Below are 14,189 nucleotides of genomic sequence, written 5' to 3' on the forward strand. Positions count from 1 at the left end.
TCTGATCACTGAAATGTGTATACTATGCCACCAAGCATTTGAGTGTCAAGTCATCCCTTCTAAGCTTACTTCCAAGGATTTCCTGTATTTACCTTGTTGTATCTTATGGGAAGGGGAGCTATGCTCGTGGTGTCCTGCCTTTGTATCTCGCAGTGTCTCATTTGCTTTTAAATTCATGTATGGTTTTGGCCCACACTACTGCTTTGTCCAGTTTGTTCCAGATGCCTACCACTCTGTGTGGAAAACTGTTTTTTTTTTCAGATCTTTTCTATAACTATCCTTTTTTATTTTTTTTTTCTATGTCCTCTTGTTTTCTCATCCCAATTCAATAAGTTCTCTCTATCAAGGACTTCCATGCCTTTCATGATTCTGTAGATGGCCAGTAGGTCACCTCTCTCTCTTCTTTGTTTCAAAGTCAGTAATTTCAATTTAGCCAGTCTCTCCTCATATGACAGGTTTGAAAGTGTTGGGGCCATTTTTGTGGTTGCTCTCTGGATTCTTTCAATTTTCTTTATATTCTTTTTGGTACTGGGTGACCATAGTGTCACAACATACTCCAGTCTAGGCTTTATTAACGTGACTAATATTTTTCTAATAATTTCTTCGTCTAAATAGGTAAAAGCCACTTTTACTGATCTTAGCAAGTTATAGGATTCTTTCTTCAACAATTTTGTTTATCTGTTTATCAGGTGGCTTATCATTTGAGATAATTACTTCTAGGTCTTTTTCAGATCCCACTTTCTTCACCTCCTTTGTTCCAATTGTATATTGTTCTGATATTCTTTTTTTACTTTTTTCGAACTTAATTATGCTACATTTCTTAATGTTGAAGTCCACTTCCCACTTCTGACTCCATTTCTAAACCTTGTTTAGGTCTCTCAGTAGTGATTCTCAATCTGTTTCAGCTTTCACTTTCCTCAACAATTTTGCATCATCTGCAAAGAAGCTCATGTAACATCCCAGATCTTCATCCATGTCATTCACGTAAATAGTGAACATTATTGGAGCTAGTACTGATCCCTATGGAACTCCACTGATCATCTCCTCCCAACCTGAACACTTTTCTCTGTGCACTACTCTCATTTTTTACCATGCAGGAAATCCTCCATCTAGTTTAGTTGGTTACCTTGTATCCCTCCTATGTTTTCCAATTTTTTAAATAATTTTTTGCATGGTACTTTGTCTAAGGATTTTTGTAAGTGAAAGCACAACCAGCCCATCCATCCCTTTCTTGTATTATATCTATTAGTCTTCAGTAGAAACAGATCAAATTTGTAGCATGGTATTCATATTGATAGTGTTTGCAGTATTTTGAAAGTGAAGTGTTATTCTGTAAATCTTGCAGAATACGATGATTTCAATTCTGTTAGCTTTTGCTTACTTGTAAGTAGGTACTATTGTCAGTATAGGACATGATGATCTGACCCTGCAACTTGACATAAATCAGTTGTTACAGTACAGATGCAAGGGATTAACAGATACACTGAACTAATACTGTAGGAGACATGGCAGGATAACTCTCCATGTCATTCCATACCCCTAATCATTTTCTGTCAGGGGGCTTTAATTTTCAGTGGTAACTACCCACGCTGTTGAACAATCAGTTAACACTACCAGTAACCCTTCTCATTTTGTTGTTTAGTGGAATGAGTAGTTGGGCATATCTTTACATTTCATGGTTGACCTGTCAATAAATAGTACATCACAGGGTTCATTTCCACCAAACCATCTATACTGCTGGAGGTGACCAAAGTATACTATATATGATAATTTTTGTGACAGTCGCATGCAGGATTCGAACCCACATGCATACATACATACATATACCAAGGCATTTTCCCCCTTACAAGGGAGGTAGCCAAAAAGGAAAAGGCATAAAATCATTCCCACCCATTCCATCCCTGAATACACCCCGCACCCTCCACCCTCCCTCTCATCTTCGCACCTCCCGGATGACGGGTCATCCCTGCACCTTGTCCACTGCCCTGGGTCAGAAGCAGTGTCGCAAGACCCACATGCAACTGTCATAAAAATGATCAGATTGATGTCGCTGTTCCTAGCGAATTTCTCTCGTATACTATATATATCTGTAAACAACTTGCCTCTAATTCCTACTTAGTACTGACACCATATGATCATCCGCATCATACTTATAATTTTTCCCCTCTAAATAAAATTCTAAATACGGCTGCTTCCTATATACCCCATATATTAATAAAAATATATTACTTATCAGGTATAACTCCAGCATTGCATTACACTGGAAAATTAACTTCTTCAATACAAATAAAACTCTTGCGTGCAGCATTGTATACCTAATGTACAGTGAGACCTCTCGTTAACGGACATTAATTAGCTGTGTTTGTGGTGTTTTCGCTGTGTTTTTGGTGTTTTTGGTGCTGTTGTTTAGTGTGTGCAATCACTATGCCACCCAAAAACCACTCCAAAACACCGAAAACACCGTAAACACAGCTAATTAACATCCGTTAATGAGAGGTCTCACTGTACAATGATTGGATGATGCTCACAATAATCGTATTATAAAATATAAAGTCACTGCTTATTTGCTTGTTCTCTTTTACTCTGAGTAATAATAAACACAGAAAATGTGATCAAGCCAGTTCACAGAATTCAGGGGTCACTCAGCTTATACCAAGAGCTTTTTCCCCTTTACAAGGGAGGTAGCCAAAGTCAAAGGCATAAATCCACTACCACCCATTTCATCCCCACATACTTCACTCCCATACACCATCCCTCCCTCCCTCCACTCTTGGTTCCTCCTGGATGACGGGTCATCCCTGCATCTCGCCCACTGCCCTCACCCTGGATTAGAACCAATGTAGCAAGACACTACATCTCCAGCAAGGCCATTTCATTTAATCTGTGACACCCCTCCCTGTCCCCTCATGCAAAAAAAGAGAATATTGGGAGAAATCCCTTCAGGCTGCATCAAAATATCATTCACACATAACCACTCCCTAACCCCCCTATCCCCCACCCACTCCCTTCCATGCATCATAGCATCATGCGCACATAATCATTCTCCACTCACCCCTATCTTCTATCCTCTCCCTTCCTCAACACACATTCTCCTCTTTCCCAATGCCCCTTTCACCCCATCCATCCATCTCATCCTTGGTCTGCCCTTCATATTCACTCCTTCCACACCTATTTTACTAATCTTTCTTCACACATTCTTTCCATGTGTCCAAACCATCCCAAAAATCTTTCATCAACCCCATCTCCCAACTCCCTTTCCACCCCAGCTCTCCTCTTCACCTCCTCATTTCTCACTCTATCCAGCCTAGTGACCCCTATCATACTTCTCAGGCATTTCATCTCAAATAAATTTAAACTCTTCTTATGTTCCATGTTCCTGTCCTATACAGTGCTGTTGGCATGATCACTCCTTCATACAATCTCCTCTTGGCATCATTCACAAATGTCTATTTCTCATTACACTTTTTAATTCCCCAAGGTATTTACTTGGTTCTCTCAATCTACATTCTACCTCCACTCCTCCCTTTCCCACCACATTCGCACACAAGTATTTAAAGCTATCCACTTCCTTCAGTCTCTCTTCCTTAATATTCGCTTACAATACCTCCCTTGGAAGGGGGAGAAAGCCTTGGTATATGTATGTATGTACTAATAATTTTTTCCCAACATTTTAGTAATTTGAGCTGCTGGTACACAGCACACAGCAAGGCATTGTTTACCACAAAATAGTAACTATCATAAGAACCTCACTTAGAAAAACACATAAAATGGTACAAGAATAACTCGTTACGGTATTCAAGATTTCTAGAGCTGAAGGAAATCATTTGATATTAGCCCAAACAAAACTGTCTGGCATTTCCCACAGAAGAATCTTAAATGTGCTTCAATGATACTATATATCATAAAAAATGAATAGATAGTTGAATCATGATGGACGGTTAACCCATTATGACAAAAGGTTTCTCTAAGCTTAATATTATCTGGCATAAGCCAGAGTAAAACTCTAAAATGTGCCAAAACTAGCACAATATCCCATGAAGGGTTAAAAAGGAACATATGCAAATCAATAAATTCTAGCTCATTTCTTTGAGACAGGTCTTACCTGAAAAAATATAGTTATACTGAATAAATTGCTCTGATTGAAAAATTGCAACCAGGAACTATGACTGTCTACCATGAGGGTTTTAACCTGTTCCTGTGACTGGGCTCCCTCTCTATCAGCTATATTCATCACATCTTAACCAAAATCAAATTTGTACCTCTTTACATATAAAATAGTGAAAATCTGTATAAAAACCTTTAAGCCATGGTGTTTACAAATTTGGCCATGCTGTAGGTGCAAAAGTCATAGGGATAATGAGGACCAGTTACTTCAAAGAACAGCACATTTACAGATGTCACTTTTCAATTCAAAATAGCATTCTGACATCACTTCTTTTACAACTACTATTTGCAGAAGTCATTACCATAAAAATGCCAATGTGCTCTTCACATATCACAACAGCTGCCTCCAATATTCATACTTTCTCCTTTCAGGTCCTGCCCATGTCTTCTAATTAGACTGCTGTTCGCATAGCTGAAGAATGTCCATACATGAAGTTCCTTGGGATGGAGATAGTGGTTTTACTGCTGCTATGACGGGCCTGGTTCTCTCGGGAATGGGAATGCGCTACAGCAATGGATAAACATTGTACCCATTGCTCTGCATTCTTGGAATCCTGTGTGCATTAAATTCTATTAGATAAAAAGTTGTACAATAACTATACCAAAATTGTACAATAACTATACCAGCTGGCATACATAGGCCAGAGATCAGCATTTCCATAAATGTACTCTACTTCTTCAGAATCATTATTCTTTGAGTATTTTCAGTCTTTCAAATGAAACATACTACTTCCCATTCTACACAATCCCATCCAAGCTAAAACAGTACGAGACTATTGCTCAATTTGGTTTGGTGGACAGTGGAGGTAAATATGTTATAGTGGGGACTGGGAGGTAAAAGAGAATTATGGACTGGACAAGTTGAAAAAGGGAATACTGAAGATAGAAAATCTGGCAATCAATCAATCCATTACCTAAAATTTCTTTTGCAGGAGACCCATGGCTTCCAAGTAACAGGCAACAACTGCCAAGCAGGCCCATGGAATAGAGTCACTCATGGAAGAAATATTGTTGTTGTCTAGGGATTGTTAGTGTGGGACAGTGTAGGATCAGATACTCAGTGTCTTCTGTGTGGTGGCTGCAACTAGGGCACTTTGATTCTGTTGCCAGGCCTATTCTGAGGTACTGTCTTACAGTTGGATGGTGTCCTGAATGCAAACATTACAGTGTGGTTCTTACTTCTCTTATGAGGGGTATTACTGACCTCATGTATGTATGGATACTATGCATGAAGACTTCTTGTACTCTATGGGCTGTGGGTGTGCATGTTTGAGGGGGCCTTGCAAAGAATTGCACCAGCCATTCTCATGTGTTCTAAGGGAAGGATATTTGGTAAGAGTTGATAGCTTACTGGAATTGTTTTGAAGCAGCCAGTAATTCTCCAGGGTTTTTGTACTATTTGTAGAATGTCTTCATATTTTTTTTATTGTACTAAACTGAGCCACAGGAGCATACTTGAGTGTCCTTACAGGGTTTTCATTCCATTTGTAGAATTTGTTAGGCTGGTTGAAGCAAACTCTGATAGAGTGTTGGTTTTATTTTGCAATGAATTTGGGCGTCAATGTTATGCGGCTTGCTTCTAATGGTAAGAAAAGGAGAGGGGATGAGATGGCAAAAGAGGTGATGACTTGTGTGTTTCAAGTCATTTCCCAAGGTGATCTGCTTGCGGAGGAGGGGGGAGAAGGTGAGAAAGCAAAGAGACTGAGAGCCAGGCTGACAGTATGATGCTCCGAGGTGATCTGAATCTTCAGCATTCATCCAGCCTTTATATACGCAGGCAGGTCATGATCTGTACTCCTAAATGGTGAGGTCAAATTTGAAGTCTGGGAAGTTGGACACAAAACATTCTCATGATTCTCATGCCAGCGGCTCATGAAGATGAAGGATATATCTTCTTCAACAAATTCAGTTTTCATCATCACATGGCTCACATGGCTGGCCAAGCTGTAGATTAGTCATCACTGGCAGATGCTGGTACTGCATGTGTGTTCCTCAAGGAGGCTTTATCCTACCCATGGGCCTCAAGGAAGCTTTAGGTCAAGTCATGCAGACAGGCAGCACACGAGTCACATGGCTGGCCAAGGTGTAGATTAGTCATCACTGGCAGATGCTGGTACTACATGTGTGTTCCTCAAGGAGGCTTTGTGCTACCCATGGGCCTCAAGGAAGCTTTGGGTTAAGTCATGCAGACAGGCAGCACACGAGTCACCTTTTACCCACAATTACCTTCAACTTTCTCCTATCACATACCTTCCCAAATTCTGTCACTAACTGCCTTAATCCCCCTTAACTGTGCTACAAGTGCACTGTCATCCACAAACAACAACTGGCTCACCTACTTCTCTCCATTTTCTTTAATTATCTCTAATCCCCTGCCCATTACCTTTACATTTACCTCCCATACCCCCCCATCCATGTACACACTGAACAGCTATGGCAAACTGACACAGCCTGATGCATCCCCACCTTTACCTCTAACCACTCACTCTCTCAATTTCCAATTCTAATACAGGCTCTACCACTTGTGAAAACTCTTTACTGCCCTTAAAAACTGTAATTCTAATAATCATAAATGTAAACCACTGTATGAGAAATTGAAAACTAAAAAAGAATTTATTGATATATTCTAGGATAGGGTGGCAAAATATACGACTGAGATAAAAGTCCTTTAACAGAAAAATGATTGGCATTTAATGTTGTTCCAATATTAGCAGGTTGCTAAAAAGTTCATGCATAAACAAATACTTTGCTTACCTTTGCTTTAAGTTTAAAAGTTTTGTTGTCTGTGAAGATTTCAAAAGCTTTTGGAATGTGCCTCCTCCCTCTGCGCACCTTTACACTACGAATCTGATGTACATCTATACCCCCTTTGTCCTCCACTTTATCTTCAGTCTGAATGTAATAAAGAAAAGAAAATTACAGCTCAGCCAAGTAACAATACATACCTTACATTAATTTAAATTTTACTGTTTACAGTGTATACATTCATTGAATCACTTGTCTCTAGTTTCACTGGTTGAAAAACCCACAGTCCTACAGGAGCTGGCAACAGTCCTCAGAACCTTCCACAGATCTCTCTGGGAAGAAACTTTGGACTATTGTCTATGTTGTACAAGTTTGAGACAGTTTCTATGTCACTAGCTGAGAGGTGGGTAGTTGCCAGTTCTCAGCCCACATGCACACGCATACATACAACTAGGTAAATATACAGAAATGCAAACATGAACAAACATATATTTGTATTTACCTAGTTATATTATAAGGGAAGGGAGTTATGCTCACGGTGACCCATCTTTGTATCTTTCAGCATCAAGTTTTTTCTTAAAATCTTGAATTGTGTTTGCACACACTGTTTCTTTATCTAAATTATTCCAGGTATCCAGTCCTATATGTGGGATTTTTTTTTTTTTTCATATCTCTTCTGTAGTTATCTGCTTTGAGTTTCTTTTCATATCCTCTTGTTTTTCCATTGTCCCATTTTAATAAATCATTCCTATCTAGGATGTCCATTCCTTTCATAATTCTATAGTCAGCAGATCTCCTCTTTCTCTTCTTTGTTCCAAAGTTGGTAATTCTAATTTGAACAATCTTTGTTCGTTTGTCAATTTGGAGAGAGTTGGTGCCAACTATGTCGTTGCTCTTTGTATTCTTTCTAATTTCTTTATATTCTTTTTAATACTGGGAGTCCATAGTGTTGCTGCGTACTCTAGTTTTGGTCTTATTAGTGTAACTAATATTTTTTTAATCATTTCCTCATCCGAGTAGTCAAATGCCACTTTTATTGGCCTCAATAGTTTGTAGGTTTCTCCAACTATTTTACTGATGTGTTTGTCCGGTGTCATGTCTTTGCTGATACTCCAAAGTCTCTTTCCAAGTTCACTTTTCTGACTTCTTCACCAATTTTATAAGTTCTTGATATTCTATTTTTACTTCTTCCAAACTCCATTATACTACACTTCTTGATATTGAAGTGCACTTCCCACTTTTGAGTCCACTTTTAGATTTTGTCCAGGTCTAACTGTAATGATTCACAATCCTCCTCCTGTTCTTACTTTTAGTATTTTTGCATCATCTGCGAAGAAATTCATATAACACTCTGCTCCTTCATCCATGTCATTTATATATATGGCAAATATGATTGGAGCCAATACCAAACTTTGTGGGACACCACTTATCATTTCTTCCCAGTTCGAGTATTTGTCTCTAATTACTACCCTCATTTTCTCCCAGTCAGGAAGTCTTCCAACCACTCCAATAATTTTCCTCTGATGCCACCTATTGATTCTATTTTTCTTATTAATTTCTTGTGTGGTACCTTATCAAATACTTTTTGTAGGTCTAGAAAGGCACAGTCTGCCCATCCATCCCTTTCTTGAATTATTTCTATTAGTCTCAAATAGAAGCATATCAGGTTTGTTGTACATGATCTTCCTTGTTTAAATTCAAATTTATTTGGATTCAGTATATTTTTTCTTCCAAATGTTTAACCCATCTACTTTTGATAACTTTTTCACATATTTTTGCTATTGTGCTTGTTAGGGAGACCTGTCTGTAGTTGGTTGGATCTTCCTTGTTTCCTCCTTTATATATTGGTAGTAGAGCATGTGTTAGGATTAGAAATGGAGAGAGTGAGTGGTTTGAAGTAAAGGTGGGACTTCGTCAAGGATGCGTTATGTCGCCCTGGCTGTTCAACTTATACATGGATGGGGTGGTGCGAGAGGTGAATGCTAGGGTAGTGAGTCAGGGATTGGAGATGGTTAAAGAAAATGGAGAAAAGTGGGAGGTGAGCCAGCTGTTGTTTGCGGACGACACTGCGCTTGTGGCAGGGTCAGAGGAGGGATTGAGGAAGCTGGTGGCAGAGTTTGGGAGAGTATGTGATAGAAGAAAGCTAAAGATAAATGTGGGTAAAAGTAAGGTGATGAGATGTACAAGGGGTGAAAGTGGCAGTAGACTGGAAGTGAACATTAAGGGAGAATGACTGGAGGAAGTGGAGAGTTTTAGATACTTGGGTGCAAGTGTAGCAGGAAAAGGTGGAGTGAAGGTGGAGGTAGAATGTAGATTGAGAGAAGCGAGTAAATGCCTTGGTGGTTTAAAGAGTGTAATGAGGAATAGACATTTGGAAATGGATGCGAAGAGGAGACTGTATGAAGGAGTGATTGTGCCAACAGCACTGTATGGGGCAGAAACGTGGAACATAAGAGAAGAAGAGAGAAGGAGTTTGAATGTGTTTGAGATGAGGTGTCTGAGAAGTATGGTGGGGGTTACTAGGCTAGATAGAGTGAGAAATGAGGAGGTGAGGAGGAGAACAGGGGTGAAAAAGGATTTGGGAGATAGGGTTGATGAAAGAATATTAGGATGGTTTGGACACATGGAAAGAATGAGTGAAGAAAGACTAGTAAAAGAGGTATGGAAGGCAGATGTGGAGGGAGTGAACATGAGGGGACGTCCTAGGATGAGGTGGATGGATGGGGTGAAGGGGGCTTTGGGGAAGAGGGGAATGTCTGTTGAGGAAGGAAGGGAGAGGACGGAAGACAGAGGTGAGTGGAGAATGGTTGTATATGGATGATGTTGTGACTGCATGAGGAGGAATGGGCGGGGAAGTGGGGGGTGGGGTAGTATGTGTGAGTAAATTTTGACGCAGCCCGAAGGGATTTCTCCCCGTCCTCGCCTTATATGCAAAGGGGGACGGAGAGGGGGGGTCGCCGATTAAATGAAGCGGCCTCGCTGTGGATGTACTGTGTCTTGCGACACTGCTTCTGACCCAGGGCGGTGGGCAGGGTGCAGGGATGACCCGTCATCCAGGAGGTGCTCAGATGAGAGGAAGGGTGGGAGGGGTGTGGAGTGTATTTAGGGATGAAATGGGTGGGAGCGTTTTTATGCCTTTCCCTTTTTGGCTACCTCCCTTGGAAGGGGGAAAAAGCCTTGGTATATGTATGTATGTATGTACAATATTTGCATTTTTCCAGTCTTGTGGTACCTTTCCTTCTTTGAGTATTAAGTTATAATGTGTATTTTGTCCATCAACTCCTCTATGCATTCTTTCAGTATCCAATTTGCAATTCCATCCGGACCATGCGATTTTCTGACATCAGTTTTTTATTTGGTCTCTGGTTTCCTTCTTTGTTACAGTTATTTCCTTCATTGGGGGGATTTCTCTTTCTCTATTCCCTCACAGTTCTGTGAACCTTCATATATGAATACCAATTTGAAAGGATTGTTCATAATTTCAGCCATTTCTAGTTCTTCTGTATGTTCATAATTTCCCTGGTGTAGCTTTTCCATTTCTTGTTTATTTTTTAGTTTACCAATTACATACCTTTAAAATAGTTTAGGCTATTACTTGCATTTTTCTATTATATCTCTTTCATAGTTTCTCTTTTATCTCTGCATATTTTTACATGATCATTTCTTAGTTTGATGGATGTTTGCCATTTACTTTTTTTTTTTCTTTTCTTTTCTTTTCCTTTTTTTCCATCTTTTCTATGCTTTGTTTCTTCTATCCTTAGCCTCACTACATTTTTTTGTTGTCCCAGCTTTTTATGTATACTCTTTCTTGCTTTGGTTGTGGTACATACTTGTTCACTCCCTCATTATAAATTTCTTTAAGCATATTCCATTTCTCTTCCATCTTTGTTTCTTCATTTAGGAATTTATCCCAGTTTGCGTTTCCTTTTCTATGTTTATCATTTCTTCTAAATCCATTTGCTCTTTTAGTTCAAATTCTATTAGTACATGGGCACTCTTTCCTACTGAAGTTTTGTAAATCAAATCTGTCCACAATTTCAGGTTCTAACATAAGTATTAAATCCAGTCTTGATGGTTCCTTATTGTTTCTGTATCTGTATTCAATGGTCATATCAAACAGTATGTTTCTCCATAGGTCTTCTCTCCCCTTCTCTGTCATATCTTCCCAACATATTTCTTTAGAATTAAAATCACCCATAATTACTATATTTCCTTTCTTTTAGTATATTAGTTTATTCATATTTTGTATCCTGCAATAGTTTGGAATGATTGCGTTTGGAATGACTGTGTTTTGGGGGGTACATACACTACTACAAATTTTCTACTTTTCATATAATTGCTTTCAACTTTTATCATAATTGATTCTACATTGTTTTTTCCTTCTGTTATTTTTGTCACATTTAAGTCTTTCCTAGTCAAAAATAATACTCTCCCCACCCTGTTTTTCCTTTCTATTCTTCGTCCAACAGTTGTACAGACCTTGTCCCACAGCATTTGGTGGTAGAGTACTTTTTAATCTAGTTCCTACAATTCCCATTATGTCTGATTTTTCTAATGCCAGATAGTCATTTAATTCATTCAATCCTGAAATCATTCCATGTTGGTATAAGCTAACTTTAATTTTTTCCTTTCTCATCCTTTTCCGTCTACTTCGTATCGTTTTTCTTGATATACCATTTTTTCAGCCTCAGGTCCACTCTAAAAAAAAAAAAAAAATAATTCTTTTCAGTCTCAGTTCTCTTTTAATTTTTTCATTTGCTTCATTTGTATGTTCTTTTTCTCTCTTTTTTTCATCAATCATTTCTTTATCCATACTTTTTTGTAATGTTCTTTCTTTGCTAGCTTTGTTGTTCTAGATAGTATTTCCTCTGCATTCACTTGAGACCCAAGTTTTACTTTTAGTGGCCTATATTGTTTTTCTTTCGAGTATTTACCTATTCTATATGTTTCTTCAATTTCTTTATATTCTGTTCTTCCTCTTGAATCTCTTTAGCAATCTCTTTCTCCTCTTTTTCTCTCTCTAGGAACATCATGTTTCTCTCTAATACCATAGATTATTCTATCTTTCATTTTCTCCTTTGATCCTATTAGGTCCTTTTTCAAATCATCTACCTGTTATTTTCTTCATTGGCCCTCCTTAATAGGGCTACCTCTTTGTACACCATTTCATACTCACTTTAGAGTTTGATTATTTCATCTAACAAGTTGTTGATTTCCCTATTTCTCATTATATTTTTAAACCTGGGTTCTCTTTCCATTTCTATCCCTCTATACATAATTCCACTTTCTGTCAAAACCAGAAAATAATTTTTTTTTCAAACCTTTGGTACATTTTCAGGGTTTCATTCAGGCATGTCCTTTTGGGGATTACCCCCAGGGGGGATTCCACCCTACTTACATCTAGGCATTTCTTCGTTTGTTCTTTATCCCTTGAGTTTCTGTTTGTATTTTTGTTTTTTTGTTTTTTTATTAACTGACCAAGAAAAAATAAATAAATAAAGATACAAAGACAGTTACATTTTCGGTCACTCGTAAAACATTTCACCCTTCCGTTTTGTAAACACGACTAGGGCCAGTTCCAAATTCCAAATTTGTCTGTCAAGGAAGCGCTGCTTAGCGCTTCAGAATTTCAGAGTTTCATAGCATTTTTTTTTTACGTCCTACTTCAACCGCTGTGTATTTACCTAGTTGTATTTTATGGGACGAGAGCTATGCTCATAGTGACCCGTTTTTGTATCAAGATATCGAACAGGCACACAATACAGGAAAAAAAAATTACCGCTCCTCTGTAGGATAGGTGAGCCCCTGAAAGAGTAAAGTAACGTGTCCGCCACTTTCTAAAAATTTTCCATTTGCTCTTCTTCTCTTTTAGCTGCCCTTCTATTACTGGGGTGTTCTCCTGTTGGGTAAAATCAAGAAAAAGTATTATAAAATTTACATCAGGGATTGGCCAAATCAAAGCAAATACCCTTACCCATCTCTAATTACTTTTACCACTGCATGTTCTCAATGCACATGCCTAACCTAAACTGCTTCAGGAAAATTAAATTCATTTGTTCAAGTGGATTGTCCTACTAGCAGGAACTCCTCATACATAAATCAATCCCTGACCTCTTCAAAGTGGCGTGCCTTGTCAGGATGGTTACAAAGGAAGCATCCCCACTGCTGCTCTACACCATTGTACTCGAAGACGTCAAAGAACCGTGCATTACGTAACTCGTGCATCAGCATGTCCATGTCCTGAAAAGTGTAATGCTACATATTAAATCAATAGGGACCAACAATACTCTAACTCCTGCATCAGTATGTCCATGTCCTGAAAAGTGTAATGCTATGTATTAAATCGACAGGGACCAACAATACTCTCACCTTTTGCTATAAAGAGCAAATTAGGAACCTGATGTGTCTGCAGTTTGAAAATAACCATTGTTGGGAAATGGGAGAAAATTATAAAAGTACTGGAACAACTAAATTATACAGTTTCATCAAAGTCATAATCACCCATGACATTGTAAATACAACACTACAGGTATATATTTTTTTGTGTCCAATATGTATTGTAAAATAAATAAAAGCATGCAAAATTAAGAATGTATTCTTGTGTTGTACTATCCTTACCTTAACTTATTTACAAGTCAATTGCAGTAGATTGGCATTAGATGAGATATAAAACACCCACATGAATGACAGGGGTTGCTGCTTTCGTTGCCCATACTTTTGCTTATGTAAATTTTCCATGTGATGTTTGTGATGATGATGATGATATGGTTTAACGTCACAAACTCTCCCCTATTGGGAGGCTGGGACGGTGCCTCTTTACAGAGGAATTTGTAGGTCGGAATTAAATGAACCATGCCCTTGATTCAACTTCGCTGGTGGTGGGGTTCGAACCACCATCCCCTCGACCATCACCACAAGTAACAACACCCAGGATATAACACTTCACCCCATACCATACAACACATAATGGAAGACTGCATTATACACAATCATGCATGCAAACAACACAACATACACTCTATAAAGGATTTGTGGGAAAACCCAGTTTCGGCTGTAGCATTCCTTGGGGAGACGGGACTGCTCGGACAGACAGTCTAGGGAACGACAACAACAACAACAACACCCTAACCTGCTCGGCCAGTGAGCTTCCCATGTGATGTTTGTGTAACCCTATAAATATATCTACCCGTGAGTTGCCTGCTGCTGGGCTTGGGGTTGTCTGCCAGAAAAACAGCACTTAAGCTATTCATGTTGAACTTTTTACCCAACAAGAATGGTGG

At 38.7% G+C, this 14,189-nt stretch overlaps 1 protein-coding gene across 4 annotated transcripts in view; it reads right to left on the minus strand.

The window, feature by feature from the left end:
* Positions 1–274: 274 nt before the first annotated feature.
* melt (ventricular zone expressed PH domain-containing protein melted) overlaps positions 275–14,189 on the minus strand; it is an 87,060-nt gene continuing 73,145 nt past the window's right edge. For all 4 annotated transcript variants that reach the window (XM_076207124.1, XM_076207126.1, XM_076207125.1 and 1 more), the window contains 4 exons: positions 13,021–13,149; positions 12,689–12,808; positions 6,919–7,056; positions 275–4,718 (listed from right to left, as the gene is read on the minus strand). In XM_076207124.1, coding sequence (XP_076063239.1) covers positions 4,557–4,718; positions 6,919–7,056; positions 12,689–12,808; positions 13,021–13,149 — 549 coding nt within the window. In that variant the 3' untranslated portion in view covers positions 275–4,556. The remainder of the gene's footprint in view (positions 4,719–6,918; positions 7,057–12,688; positions 12,809–13,020; positions 13,150–14,189) is intronic.

The sequence above is a fragment of the Oratosquilla oratoria genome, chromosome 23 (assembly GCF_046742065.1).
Source record: "Oratosquilla oratoria isolate Oo_2021 chromosome 23, ASM4674206v1, whole genome shotgun sequence".
Taxonomy (NCBI): Eukaryota; Metazoa; Arthropoda; class Malacostraca; order Stomatopoda; family Squillidae; genus Oratosquilla; species Oratosquilla oratoria.